The sequence below is a fragment of the Calidris pugnax genome, unplaced genomic scaffold, assembly GCF_001431845.1.
Source record: "Calidris pugnax isolate Ruff unplaced genomic scaffold, ASM143184v1 scaffold1, whole genome shotgun sequence".
NCBI lineage: Eukaryota > Metazoa > Chordata > Aves > Charadriiformes > Scolopacidae > Calidris > Calidris pugnax.
The window spans coordinates 10,793,804-10,809,351 of NW_015090800.1; the positions used below are offsets into that span (position 1 = coordinate 10,793,804).

At 41.8% G+C, this 15,548-nt stretch overlaps 1 protein-coding gene across 2 annotated transcripts in view; it reads left to right on the top strand.

Annotated features, from left to right (window-relative positions):
* Positions 1–15,548, top strand: part of TBXAS1 (thromboxane A synthase 1) — a 244,297-nt gene that overhangs the window by 161,876 nt on the left and 66,873 nt on the right. For both annotated transcript variants that reach the window (XM_014937534.1, XM_014937533.1), the window contains exon 9: positions 10,497–10,811. In XM_014937534.1, the coding sequence (XP_014793020.1) occupies positions 10,497–10,811 (315 nt within the window). The remainder of the gene's footprint in view (positions 1–10,496; positions 10,812–15,548) is intronic.

Here is a 15,548-nt window from a genome sequence, read left to right on the forward strand (position 1 = left end):
GCACCTCCTTTCTCTCTTCAACAGAAATGTACACTTTTTAATAATGTAATCTCAATTAAAAACATACCAATTAAAACGGGCTTTTTAGTAGGTCTCTGGGGAGAGGGAGCCATAATTCACATTAAAATGTAAAGCTTCAGAAGCAGGCAGAGCTAGGTGCATTGCAAGTGCCCAAATATTCAGTGATTTTAATTACAATGGAAACTTGATAAATTGCTTTGTGCCACAATCCATTATTAACAGCTTAATGAATATCACTGCTGCCTGTTTTAAACTGCTCCACGGTGAAAACTGTTGTCAGTATTTCAGTTACCAACTCTAATTTTTAGCGTGTTTGTAACTTAGCCCCTTAAAAAGGGGAGGGGGGTAAAAATCTGCAGGCTTGGCTTTGGGTAAGTCCTGCTGGCTGCAGCATCCCGAGAGAGAGAGAGACGGGAGGAAAGATGCAGCTTTTTTGTTTCACCAGTATTGGGACTGGCCAGGGGTTCAACCTGCTCCTTGCACAGTTTAAGAGCAATGTCTCAGCTGTTATTTGGGCATGCAAAGGGCCCGTGTGCCAGAGCACGGGACTACCTTTACATGTGCCGTTTCTCCGAAGGGCTGTTTGTGTTGTCTGCTCAGGAGTGAAAGGGAGCAATAGTGTAACAGCCCATAATCAAGTGTGCTGACGAGCTTATTTTGGCGTGAGCAAAGTGCAAGTTGGTTTGAATTTTCCAAGCTTTAGCTAGGAAAAAGCTGATTTGAGGTACAGAATTAGGCAAGTCCTTTTGGAGCACCAAAATGTAAACAGTGATTGTGCTCAGCTTTGAACAAGGACAAAACATTTACTTTTTTTCTTGACAGTTATTATGACTCTAATTGTACTAATGTTAAGATGCTATATGTTTATATGTTTATTTGTAGGAAACAGGTACCTTTCCCCCTGTTTTCAAAGCAGCTTAATATTTCAAGGATAAAGGTTATTATTAGGAATGTTATTATTTTAGATGCTAACAGCAGGTATGGTAGGCTTATAGCTGTGCCCCATTGAAGTGTAAAGCCACAGGGATTTAAATAGCCATGGCTTCTATGAGATTTATTATTTTTTGTGGGTGTTCTTTTTTCACTTTTCATTTGATTGTGTGGTCTGACCAGGGGGTCACAATCCCCAAAGTGAGGTTACTGCCAGATGTTTGACAAGATCTGAGTGTGTTACAAGGTAGGTCTCAGGACAGAAATGACTGGGAATTGCTTTTCTGATTCAGAGAAGTCACAAGTGTGTATGGGATAAACATGATTTGTCTGAATGTAATTAATGTCTAGGGTTATGCTATTATTATTCTGATTATGTTTTTCTGGAAAACAACAAAAGCATATTAACTTTCCCCATCTCAGAACTGGCAGCATTAGTCATAATGATGTTAACTTGCACCCTGCCAATTACACAGAGCTCTCCTGGTTCATTATATCAATAATTACAGATAGGATTATTTTTTTTTTTTTTTAAAAAATCTTTCATTGACAGAGGAGTAATGATGCCTGTAAGTTGCTTAAGTATTGCTCAGTCAGAGATATGGAAGATGTGGGAGATGTCCTCATATTTTCAGGGAGAAAGACAGCTGGCATTCTGGCATGCTGTTAATATTCATGTGTTTCTGAAGTTGTTTTTTTGTCTTTTTAGTTTGACTTTAGGAAGCATTCCAGACCACAGGGCTGCCTGACTGTCATTTTTCATGCATCCCTGTACTGGCAGAGGACAAAGTGGCATGAAATATATAAAATGCCATTTAATTTTTCTTTTGTTCTTTCATTCATGCGCACATGCTGTTTCTGTGTGTTTGTCAGTGTGCACAAAATGCCTATATTTGCAAGATAATGGCTGTGTAAATATTAGAAAGTCGTACTGAAACTCTGTGAAGGAAAGGAGAGCAGTGGGAGAATCCTTCCTGCTACCAAGGAGCCATCTATTGGATAAAACCCATAACTGAACTGAGCATCCATGAAACTGCAGAGGATAACACAATTTGTTATTGGTCACCGCATAGCTGAAAATAGTATTTTCCTTCCCAATACTGCCTTCAACCACTGTGTTAGGAACTTGTACCCCTTCATGCACACAAGTGGAGAGTCAGATGTAGAGGTGATTTATGTGCTATAGGTAAAAGCCAGTTTAATATAGCTGAAGATCCAGGATAAATCCTAATGTAGGGTACAGGTGTGATCATGAATGGATAAGCCAGCAGTTGGATTGCCCGCCAGCAGTGGAGAGCAGTTGCTTAAAGAAGTAATAAAAAGGCAACGTTTTTTCCATATTGTTAATAAAGATCATAGAGAACATTAACTGTAGTTTTTTGTAACAGTGTATGTAATTTATATCAGTCTCACAGCCATAATTAGTTTATTTAAAAAAATGAAAGATATTTGTTTAGCTACCTAGACTTACTTAAGGCCATCGCAAAACCAAATAATGAGGTGTTCCTTCCCTCAAAATGTATGCAATCTGTATGTAACATGATGCAGAAAGAGAGGATCTTGAATAAAGCATGTGGAGAGGTGAAGGAGGAGAAGATGTGAACAGTAAACACCTAGGATGGCCCCGAAACGTCCTGATGGCTGTTCAAAGTGAGTAGTGGGGCTTTGCAAGCATGTTAGAGAGAGCATATGGGGCAGGAAGAACAAAGGATAAAGATGCAATAATGAGATTCCTGTGAATCTTGAATTTCAGGCAACTGCTCAAAACAGTACTGGTTATTAATCAGGAATTAAAATTAAGCAAATATAATTATAACCTGTGGAAATAGAAAAGGAACAAAGGGCTGCAGGCAACAGCAGCCTTTAGTCAGCAATTTGAGTCAGTAGAGGGTCAAGCTTCTGGGTGTCATACACTTGGCCTAAAACACTCCCTTCCTTCATCCTCTCTTCCTCCTGCAAATAGTGGAGGGGAGGAGGGTCGGGTGGTTTACCAGGAGGCCAGGTAAGCTTTGGGAGAGGATGGGTGCATACACGGCACAGCAAGGTGGTCAGCTTGCTGATGGCTTGTGAGTCCGTGCCTGTTCCACACACTGGTGTGCGTGGAGGTGGCAGGGGGGGCAAGCTGTTTTTCCCCAGCAGCCAGTTATTTCTCCTCTTGCTGTATTTGCCCACTGTGTATCCTGATAACCCCACTTCTCCACCTCCAAGCAGCAAAATGTGTGGGGCAGGAGAAGCTCAACTACCACAACCACATATCCAATATTTATTGTTTGAACTCTGATAATGCCAGGAGTCGTTATTGGAGTGTTGTTGTCCTAAATATTTTGCACATACAGAATAAGGAGCTTGCAGTCCACTGTTGTTTGCTATCAGTGTCTTTTGCTCACCATGATACAGGGATTGGGAAAGCTGGGTGAGCCATTGCATTTTGGGCTGTTTTCTGAGCTTTCCCCCTGTGTGCATGCGATGGAAGGAGCTGTGGTGGTTACACATTGTGCTGTGCTCTGGGCTGAAGCAGCCAGCCCAACACAGCAGAGATGTCAACCAGCTGCCACAAAGGCAGTCCCTTGGTTTTATACTGAAGAACTACTGGAAGGGTTTCCAGCTCTCTAGGCAAATCATAGATTTCTGTGTGGGCCCACATAATTAATGAAGCAGTCAAATAGGTGTGTGCCGTATTTTCTTTCTCATAACTTATCACTTCAGCCATATTAGACCACCAGCTAGGATCTTTGCAGTTCACACTCAACAGGTCCACACACTGAAAACAGCATCCTTCTACAAAAGCCATAAAGAGCTATGTTAAGCTTGTCTCAACTAGAAACAGTTCTTTTCTCTCTCTCTATTCACTAGCTATAAGGTCAGAAATTCAAATTTATTTTCAGCCCTGGGCTGTATGGGAGCATCTCTAGAAGGTGGCTGACATCTTTTGAGGCACTGGAACAGGTTGCCCAGAGAAGCTGTGGATGCCCCATCCCTGGAAGTGTTTAAGGCCAGGCTGGATGGGGCTTTGAGCAACCTGGTCTGGTGGGAGGTGTCCCTGCCCATGGCAGGGGGTTGGAACTGGATGGTCTTTAAGGTCCCTGCCAACTCTAAACCATTCTATGATTCTACAGTATTTCAAGATGTGAACCTTCTACAGCCACTTGCAGCAGTTTAAGCTGAAGAGAGATGGGTCCCTAGCAAAATCTTGTTTTTAAGAATTGTCCCCAGCTTTATTAACAGGTGGAATTAGGCTTGCCCATGCCCCTGTAGATTACTAACGCTCTTATTTTAACTTTGCCTTTTGAAGGTCAGAAAAGCCCAAAACTTTTAAGGAAGACACCAGCAGTACTTGAGCACTCTTTGCCTTCACCTCATGAGTGGAGGCACTACCATGTGAAAATAGTTTTACGTTTTTCAGCAGTATGATTTTTCTGTTATTATCATGCCTTGTTAAAGACCTACTGAAGTAATATAGAGAGAGAGACACGTGCACAAGTTCTGGTTGTGGAGCCTCAGACGTTACTGGTGTAGCTCGGCGAAATCTAATGATCTGTAATATCTGCAGTGACTCACCAGAGGAGGGGAAACCTCTCCAGTGACGAAAATGGCTTGATGCTGGGGTGGACTGCCTGGGGAGGCTGTGGGAAGCTGGAGTTTGGCTCTGTTTTTAAGAACAGGTTAGACAAACAGCTGTCAGTGTTGGTTTGGCTGATGCTGCCTCGTGGCGAGGGGATGGAGTAGATAACTTGCTGAATTCCTTCCAGGCTTCTTTCCCCCATGTGATGGTGCTTGTGCCTTAAACTCTGTGAAAATCTGTTTTCATCCTAGGTCTTAAAGGGTTTTCTGAGATCATCATTAGCTTTTCCTCATGGGGTTTTATAAGATTTGATGCATGTTGTACCGATTTTACAGATGGAGAAGCTGCACCAGTTTTAAAGGCAAAAATGGGAGCACAGCTATAAGCATCCCAGGTCCTGTGGAGGTCAGTGCTTTAACCAGTAATTCATATTGGCCACTCTGCAGATTTAGTGGCAAACTCAGCCAATAAAATCCATGTCATACTTGAATTTTCACTTACTCTTGGTTTTTTATTTTTATTTTTTAAAAGAACATTGGTCACATATAGAAGATACGTTTTGTGACCATGTTTAATACTTTCCACACTCAGGTGCTTTCATCCATTTGCTGATGCACCTGCCCTTTCTGGGCCTGCTCAGCATTTCATGTAGCAATTTTGCAACATTATTGTAGGGACATTTTTTCTTTCAAATAGAAAGCAAAGGCATTGCTGTAGCTTCTGACATCAAGAGCAGTGTCATCGAATACTTACAGCGCTCCCTCATTGCTGTGAACTACTGCCAGAAACTTGCACAGGAGTTTAGTGGTGATAATACAAGAAAATATCAGAATTCCAAAGTTAGATAAGATCTTTGCAGTTAAGATTAGGCCAGGCTGGCAAAAAGCTGCACCACCTTCCAAGTGGGCACTCAGTGAATTTCTATTTTTTTGCTATAAATTTACTCAGGTCTTTAATGCAAGTTATATTGCTTTGTAAGACGTGCCTGCCCTCAGACACTTAGCCCATTTACAATAAAAACATTACAGTGGTTTCACCAGCTGATGTTAACAAATGCAAACAAAAGAGGTTTTTCTGCCAGACCGAAAGCCTCCCAGCCACTCTGGAGCAGCAGTGGTGGTACCCTGCAGTTCAGCAGACTCCAGGTCCTTCCAGAGCCGAGCATCACCCGTGAGAGCACCATGCCCTCAGCCTGCAGACACACAAATTTGAGGGCTGTCAGCTCTGGCCTCCCAGTTAATTCCAGCTGCCGGGTTCAAGCACAAGAGAAAAGGACAATCTCTCTGAAATGTTTTGGGACTAGATGTATTGGCAGAGAGACCGGCTCTTTTGTGATTTCACTGAGAAATCAAATGAAACCTGTAAGTGTTGGGGAGAGGTTGAATTTGATCCTTTCAAAGCGGTTTGGCAAAATGATAGTTCTAGTGGGACTGCATTTTGTGCTTCTTTTTCAAAAGGATCTGGGCAGCTACTGCAGTGCTTTACTGATAACTTCAGGGTGAGACTTGTTTGTCTCACCTAAAAAGATGATTACTAAATCAAATTTTCAAAAAGTGACCTGTGTATAAACTAATATAGCAGTGTTTGTACAAGTTTGTAGGAAATTGATATAATATGAGATGTGAACTTTCTTCCTGTTAGATAAGGTTTCTGAAGCTTCTGTTTTTTTGAGCTGCCATCAGAGCATTTGAGAAAGGCTAGGAGATTCTGCACAGTTTATTGTGAGTGTGGTTATATTAGCAGCATCATGTTTGTGTGGCTTTTGCACTGCAGCTAGTGCTTTACAGAATACCAACCAATTATGTCTTCCAGTTTGGTTCCTTACTTCATCTTTAAGTTGCTTTTTGTAGTTCTGGGCTCTATTGAACTCAAACTGGGGAAATTGACCTATCAGACTGGAGCAAAATTTGAGTATACTTTGCAGAAAACACAACCAAAATCCCAGCATTAAGAACAAAAATTCCAACTTATACATTTGGTAGTTTTCCTTAAATAATTTTTTACTTCACCTTGCAGAGAAGTTGCATGACTCAATCTCTTTCCTGAAAGCACGACCCAAGGGTCCCCTGGATCCTTGAAGCAGCGGTGAATTTGCCAGGAGGTCAGCCGGTGTGTCAATCTTAGATGTGAAAACACCATTTCCCTTTTCAGATGGAAAGAGCTGGAGACGTCCCCCTCCCCCCGCAAGACCCTTGCCTCCTTCGAGAAGAGTCACGATACATCACGCGTGTGAGCCGTAGATCTCTCTTCTTCTGACAGTTGCAAAACTTAAAAGCCGTGATTTGAGGAGGGGTGATAGATGCTGCTGGATTGGCCTTCCCCAGTCTAGCACACGTCTATTCTTCCAGTGTGCAGCACATAGCTCGTTACGGTTCTGTGCAGAATGATTTCTCTGCATGGCCAGGTGATGTTTAAGGAGACTAATGAGAGAAATGATACGGCCCAGAACACTGGTGTCAGGAAATATATTGCAAGGTGTCTATCTCAGGGAAGCTGAAAGCAGGGCTTGTCTTATTATATATTTCAAAGGGGATGTCTGTGTCACCACCAAGTTAGACGTACACCCTGTCCCATACTGCATTCAAATTAGATTTTTTTCAAATAGTAGCTTTCCATTCAATTTTCATTGACTTAATGATAGGCTCTGTGTTGTACGGGGGCAAAACAAGAGTCTATCACATTGGCAAACTGCTCTTTTGAAGTGGGAACTTGTTTCTGAGGCCGTTGTAACATAACTATGCAAATGTCAGAGGACAGGATAGAGGCTATTACGGGCTTCTGCTTTTGTGAGGAAAATCAAACAAATGTCCCCGATGGAAAAAGGAAGCCAGCAGCTGTATGTGATGACCAGAGAATGGTTTTGTGCAGTTACACTGTCAGTATCTGCTCTGTTGTCAAACTGAAAAAACCTGCCTTTTTTTTTTTTTTCTGCTGTCAACCTAAGTGAAGAAAAGCCCCGTGAATTTTCATGAGATACCTTTTCCTCATTTCCAACACTTAACAATCCAATTATATTTGGTTTTATGCTAGTGTTTGCCTCTATTGCTATTGTTAGGTTTTTGAGTCAGAGTGATTTTTTTCCATCCTGATGGTGCGGAAGAAAAATATGTTTCATTATGACTGGTTATAACCCTGGAAATCTTTTCTCTCGCTTGGGTTGATGACGATTTTTTATGTTGTGTTCTATACTAATGCCTAAAGTGAAGTAGAATGAACCATAAGTAAGAGAAGCTTTGCTAAAATATAGCTCTTTCCACTGTATAGAATTATATTGAAAAAAGCTTCCATTTTTTGATTTTCTGCATTTTCCCCCACTATTATTCAAGTAGTTTTTACAAATGAATGTTGTTTTGGTAATGATTGTTTATGAAACCATTGGTTTTAGCAACCTCTGCTCACCTGTGAACAAATTACATGGCACACATAGTTGTTTTTCAATAGGGTGACCTTATAAACAGATTCTGTAACAAGACAAGCTTTTAAATTCCTAAGCAAATATATTATGTGAGTAATAAAAAGAGCTCCTCAAAATGGCCACAGAGGCATTTCAGAGCACATTCTTGGGAATATGCACTTCTGCTAACATTCATTAAGTCTGCTTTCAGCAAAAATTCTCATGAATGAAATTTTATTCACTAGTTATTATGATTATTACTTTACTATCATAGCAATAAGCAGATGCTTTGTATAAGGCTGGGAACTGATTTTGTCTAAGGCTGGAGAAGCATCTTATAGGGTCTCCAGAGAGCGTATTGTCTAAATATAAGACCAAACCCAGCTAACAGCTCACGACCGGGGACTGCAAACCCTGAGAGAGCAATGATTTTGTTTACATGAAAATTCACAGCTAGAGAAGGATGAATGCAGAACCATACCAAATGTTATACCATTTGAACTATATTATGTTACAGTGTTACAACTCTACTGAATATAAATGTAATTATACATTTTTATGTTATAGAGGTAGTTTAGGTTATGATGACTAGTTTTACAGTTAAAAGGGACTGTCTCTACAGGTGCAGTTCATTACTATACTGGACTAGTTTATCCACACACTAATGAACGCACTGGAACTGGGCTGTTGGGGTTTTCTTTATTTTAAAAAAATGGCCTAACCCAAATATATGTACCAGGAAAATCCCTGAAGCATAGGCTATGCCAAAGGATTGGACACTCATTTGTGCAATACATAAACTCCCAGAATGTGAATAAAGCCCTTCCTGGAAAAGTTAAATCATATTTTTAGCTATGCACAGCTGAAGTATGCATGAAGTCTTCTTTCCTCCAGTCTAGAGGAACATAAAAGAGCAGAGGTACATATCGTGCTGGAGGAGAATGACTGTGGCAGGGCAGTTGCAACTTTTGGCTTACTCTATTAGAAATGCCAAGGAAGCATGGCCAGTTTGAATATGGAAATTGTGCCTAAGTCTAGGCACAAGGAAGTATTTTGAGAGACGGAGCTCGTTTGCTGAGCACAATGTGTATAATGTGGCTTTGTGTGCCTTCACTTGGGGAAGGAGTAGGTACCCCATGCCTCGGAGGTGGTGCAGTTTGGCCAATTTGTGGAGTCCTTCAGTGTGCAGTGACCCACACTGGCTACCATCTGGAGCATTGATTCTTGGGTGCACCAGGGTGCAGGATACACTATGGTCATGGGGGTACAAGGTGCATAATGCACATGTGCAAAATGAAACAATTCAGTGGGGTGGAGGGAAGGTGCTGCGAAAGAGGCAGTGTGCTTGATCCCTCATATTACTCAAACCTCAAAATAACCATTCCTCTCTGCCTGAAGCTTGGTCAGAACAGTTTGTTGGCAGCAGAGCTGAGCACAGGATAATAAGTATTTCTTCTGTTTTGTTGTCTCACTGCTCTCTTTTCCCATGTCATGTGAAAAAAAAATCTGATTAAGTCCTTTGACATTTATAATTAATTAGTCCTTCCTTACTCTTATCTTGTTTGCCTATCTTTTTCTCTGGATTTTCCTTTTTCTGCTTTATCTCTCAATCATCAGATCCAAGAAATCATTAAAATGATTTATTTTTAACAGATAAATGCAGCTTTGCAGTATTTTTTTTTTTTGAAGTAAGACTTTGTCCCTTCTTTTGTCCATCCAACTGCACAAGTTGTCATATTCTGGCACTGCAGTCACTTCTAAGTCCTTGAGCTATCATGTATTCTGTTGGTATTTGAGGAATTGAAAATCAATCACATAGCCTTATGGCTTGGGTTCAGCACAATTCTATTATGCCTACTCCAAAAAGTCAATTCAAACCTTTTGGGTTATATTTCAAAGCCTAATCAAGCTTGCTGTCCAGAATGGTTTGGAGTCAACTCACTTTTGTCCATAGGTCTGTTTATTAGAGTTTTTCTGATAGAAACTAGTGTGAAAGAAAGCAGGTTTTTTAACAGTAGAACCATTCAGTGGCCATTTTGCAAAGACAAGCCACCCAAATAGGTTTTATGGTTTTATCAGTTTCTAGTTTTTTCTTGTTAAGCTGGCACAGAAATAGTTGCAGATGCAACCATGAACCTAGATGGTGACTTTCATACTTTGGACCATGTGAACAACTGAGGATGGGGCCTCTGAGAATGAGTTGTGCCACCTCCACTTGGCGGATGCACGTGGGACCGTGCATTGACTATGTCAATCCCCTTAGTTCCAGCAAGTGCCAAGAACTTACGCTGAAGATGAAAGAAGCTCTATATGGTGCTGACTATTAGCAGTCCTCTGCAAAAAAATGTACCTGTTATGTACTGGGGGCAGATCAGTCTCATCCCACTGGGAAGAAAGCAGTGTCCAACTCAGCAATGGCATTTCCAGCTAATTTATAGATGTCTCCTCTTTCTGTAAAAGGCAGGTGGCCATTCTGTGAGAGCCAAGTGGGGAGTATAAATAGGAAACGGCTCTCTTCTTCCATCCCCCATGGGTAGACATTGCTCTGTGACCCATTCTTCATGCTTCTTCTCATCCTGTGTTCTGCAGAGGCGCAGAGATTTTCTCCAGTGGATGCTCGACTCCCGTGACTCAGCTGACTCCCTGGCAGCAGGGTGTTTTGATGTGATCAGTCCATCTGCTGCTTCCAGACAGAACAAGGTTCCTCTTGCTGGCACGGCCCCACCTGAAAAGGTTCAGAAGACGTTAACGGAGGACGAGATAGCAGGCCAAGCTTTCCTGTTCCTGATCGCTGGCTACGAGACCACCACTAGCACACTGTCCTTTGCCACGTACTTGCTAGCCACCAACCCAGAGTGCCAGGAGAAGCTGCTTCAGGAGGTTGATGCGTTCTCAGCAAAACACGTGAGTACGATGTGCTGGTGTGGAGTTTCATGCAGGGAGCAGGGCAACGTGAGCGTGGTCGTGTCACTGTGGCACCTGCATGATCCTGATTTTTCCTAGTTATGTATGCATATAATAACATTTTATTAATATTTTCAGCCAAAAAAAATCAAAATCAATCTATATTGTTTGGAGTTTTTGGAAACTGTCAAATAATGTCACTTTACAGCAACTGAAGAGGTGGCCCAGAAACTTTGTGTCATAGTGAAAGCTTAACCTTTACAAAATATTTTACAGTATTGAAACAAAGCAGCTGTTTCCAGGATCTAAAACTGCACATTTCTATTTTTTCCCTTTGTCCAGAGACTTTTATTGTTTTTGAGGTCAATTTTATTTACTGATCTTTGTAAGGACATAAACAGTGTTCTTATAAACCATAAACTGCAAAGTTTTGCTTTAAATATTCATACTTTTTTTTTCTTCAGCAGTAGAATATATGCGTATGCCTCAAAAAAAAAAGTACAGCATCTAATTTTCTTATACCATGTTCAAATTATGTCTCCTTCACTATCTGTACTTACCAAGGGCGCTTATATTTCCCTGATAACCATTGACAATATTTTGTATATCTAGCAGACCATGCAGCTGCCATTCTGCCACCTTACACTCTCTGCACAAGTTGTTAGTTATGAGAATTCAGACTGAAGCTCTTTTTCTTTTCATGAACGCTTTTATAATGCATCACAAGGCTAACAGGAATAAGAGGGCACCAGGCATGGCTGTCTTGCAGGATTTTAGCTACTGGATTTATATGCCGAAATCCTTAACTGTACAATTTTGGGAGTTTCATACTTTTTATGCATTCCATGCTCTGTGTTGCACATACAGAACAAGAAAAGAGTTGTATAATTTTCTGCTTTGCTAGTAATGGAAAATTCTCAACTATGCAAAATCATGCCCATTCAAAAGGTACCATTTCCCTCCTTTTGGTTGTGCAAATATAAAAGCCGGGATTTGCGTACACAGAAAATGTCTTCTTTTGTCTTGCATGACAAGGTTCTGAGCATGGTTGTTCTCCATCTGAGATTGCTTTTGCTCTGAGGGTGCAGGTGGATGACAGCAGTGGAGGTTAGGACTGCCCAATCTGATCCACAGAGCTTTTTCTCGCTGCATGCTTCATACCTCTGATGTGAGTTCACTCAATACAATGAAACCATTGATGTGTTATGTTCTAACTTACAGGGCTTGGGTTATATTCTTAGGTTATTAGTTCTACAGCACTCCAGCGGGAGCATGTTTACTTGTTTCATTCAAATACAGCAGATCTAATTATGCCCTTGTGTCCAGTTAGTTCAACTGACTAACTTAAGGCCCACAAAGATATGAAGGTCCAACTTGGCCTGGAGTATGTGCAGTTTACTGGTTCATACTGGTGGTAGTTGTACAAATAAACCTCTATTATGCAGCCTCAAGGAAAACATGGTTCATCTCCTTACCAGTTCCTGAAAACTGACAGCCTAAGAAACCAAAGTGAAATTCCTGGGAGAGGTATCCAATATGATAGGCAAGCGATGTCATTCCTATCTGTCTGTAGATGAGTAAATGAATTAGTAAATTTGTTCACATAAGTGCATAGAAAGCTGACTGCAAGCAGTCATCCCTGATCGTTGCAAGGGAGTTGGACTAGATGACCTTTAAAGGTCCCTTCCAACTCAAACTATTTCACCATTCTGTGGTTAACTGGCCAATTTCTTACAGACATTTCACACAGGGAGACCATGTATACGGCCATGACTACACTAACAAGCAGTGTGCTGCCGTAGACACAGATTCACCATCTTGCACGGTTGGTAGTGAGGACTGTTGAGTGAACACTGTTACTTTGGGTTAGTTTGAGTCCGGCCCTGTGTACCAAATTTCCCTTAGCAGTCAGACCGATATTCTGGTATAGTTCTGGTTAAAGGAGCCCTTGCTGTGCACGTGGAGATGGTAGTGTGAACCAGTGTGAGAGACTTGCATGTGAGTGTGCTCCTGATTCAAACTAGAGAGCTAAATGGACCCTATGTTGTATATGGTCTGTCTGAGCAGTCACTCACTACTAGTAGTATTTCATTAATATTCCAATTCAAATGTGTAAAGTGTGACTCTCTTGGTTCTCAAACAGGAATATCTTACCAATAATTTCAATATTTGGGAGAGGTTGTAGAGCTAGGGACACTCATGGCAAAGAAGATAAAACTTGGTGCAGAGGGATGGCACTCAAAGGAATGATCTTTGCGGGTCAGCACTGTACACAATCTGTGTGGTGCTTCAACCCAAACTGGTGGCCTCATCCGAAAACATGTTGTCCCATGCCATATATTGATTGGAAGTACTTTTCAGATCGCTTCTCCATACTTTGTTAGTTTTCAGGTTGTCCTGGTTTCAGCTAGGACAGAGTTAATTTTATTTTTAGTGGTTGCTGTGTTTTGAGATTTGGTATGAAAGGACTGTCAATAACGCATATTGTTTTGGTTGTTGCAAGGCGATGTTTGTATTTTTCAAGGACTTTTTTCAGCATCCCACAGAAGCTGAGAAGGAACATGGAACAGTAAAATGGCCAAAGGAATATTCTGTACCAAAACCACTATGCTTGGTATATAAATGGGGTTAGCCAGGGGAAGGGGTACTCAAAATCACTGCTCGGGACGGTGCCAAATCATCAATTTACCAGGTGGTGAGAGTGAACAAGTGGTGTGTCCTGTATTTTCTTTTACCATTATTATTACTATTATTATTATTGCTATTTTCCTTTTCCATTGTTGTTCTATTAAACTGTCTTTATCTTAACCCACAAAGTTTTTTTCTTTTCCCTTTCCCCTTCTTTTCTCCCTCCTCTCCCCACCCTTCTTGTGGGAGGAGGGTGAAGAGTGAGCAGCTGTGTAGTCCTAGTTGCTGGCTGGGGTTAAACCACAACACAGGTTTAGCTTTACATGAGGCATATATAGCTGTATGGCCAAGGAGAAGAGGGAAAGAAGGATAAATATTCATCTGCTGTCCTTGATACCAGGAAATTCATAGATCTAATCTGTGCAGCTCCATCCTTCAAAAGATTACCTATTATAAACAGTTCATGATTTGAGCTGGGGGGGACAACAATGTGCTGCTCAAGGAGTCCATCCCAGAATAAGGAAAAGGATGCAGCGGTTCGGTCCCCTTATTCATTGTAATTAACTACTCTGAGCCCAGGAAACAAGATCTATGTGAACGGGTTGTAAGTTACAGGAGCAGAAGCTATTTTAGAACTGGGAATATATAGATGCTCCGTTCGGTTGTCATGCAAGGGAGAGGAAGGGAGGGGACATAGCAGCTACAGGCTTACAGTTAGTTATCAAGTCAGTTGCTATGAAATTTGATTAGGTTATTGTTTGTGCTCAGCACATCATCAGCTTTTCTCTTATCAAGGTGCTTTGCAATTTTCAGAAAGGGTTTTAGAAGGCCAAAACATGGAGAAATGGTACAGTCCAGTTGTTTTGACAGGTTGTGGAGGACTGCTTTGATTTGCAGATATACAAGTGTTAAACACAGCACCCTCTTTAACCAAATTTGTACGCAGGTAATTATAACTACAAAATGCTCTCCACCATGTTCCCCTTCCTTCCTCCAACCATTTCAGTTGCCTCATGCAGCATGTTTTATAGCCCCGATCTGTGGTGTAGAGCTGCGGTCTGATTTTACAGCAGCTGCTGTGCATCATCCCAGAGATGGCTGTACTCTGGTGGTGGACAGAGTGATTTATGTGTAGATAGCTCTAGTTTATACACTCATTTACTAACGTTTATAAAGACATGTGAGAGCCATCTGAGAAAAGTTGCTATAAATGACAGGCCCAGTTCCAGTATTTTTGGCACACTAGTCAAAAACTTAAAGCACAGTGACCTTGTGATAGCCAGTGAGGAGAGCAAGGTTGGTCCATTTGGGCATACAGCAGGGTTTTGGTGGCTGTGGGAGCGGTACTTGAGGATACCCGAGTTTGCTCTGATGTTGTTCTGTCTTGCTTGTGCAGTGGTTACCTTAGCAGAATGGGACAGCATGAAGGGGAAGGACAAAACCAAGGCACTGCTGTCTTAAGAGATCCCTGTGCTAGCCTGGTGCAAGCTGCTGTGGTGTGGTGCAGAAATACAAGGTTAGGTGCTGGAAGTGGTGTAACCCCAGCACTGTGCTAGGTTGGGAGCCCAGAGGAGATGTATGTCTGACCAACTGTGTTGCACCGCTTTATTGTGTCCGGCCAAGTTTGGCCCAGAGCTGTCTTGGGACACTTCTCTGCTTCTCTTCACCACACTGCCTGAATACACTGTAGAGATGGCACTTCCAGGCAAGTCTTCTCAGAAAACAGTGCCTGGAGTGGGTCATGGGTCGTCATCTCTTTTTTTGCCTTCCGAACTTCCTCGTCTGTTTGCTAAAGGGCTTTTTAGGTCTTTTCTTGGCTGATAGCTCAGTGTGGAGGCTGGATGAGGTCTCTTACCCTGGAAGTGGGAAGAGACATCTGGCCCATTTCAGTTTTTGTGGACCAGGCAAGCAGGAGAAACCTCTCTCTTTGGTTATTGTAGAAGTCAGGATACACAGGTTATTGTGCTCCTCACCTCTGTTCTGGATCTTTGGGGTGTAGGGGAAGGGAGCCCACAGCTTTTCATCATCTCTGGGGAAGCAGAAGAGACAGGGTGCTGAGAGGTTGACCGCTGTCACCACACACAGCATCTTCCCATTCTACCTGTGCAT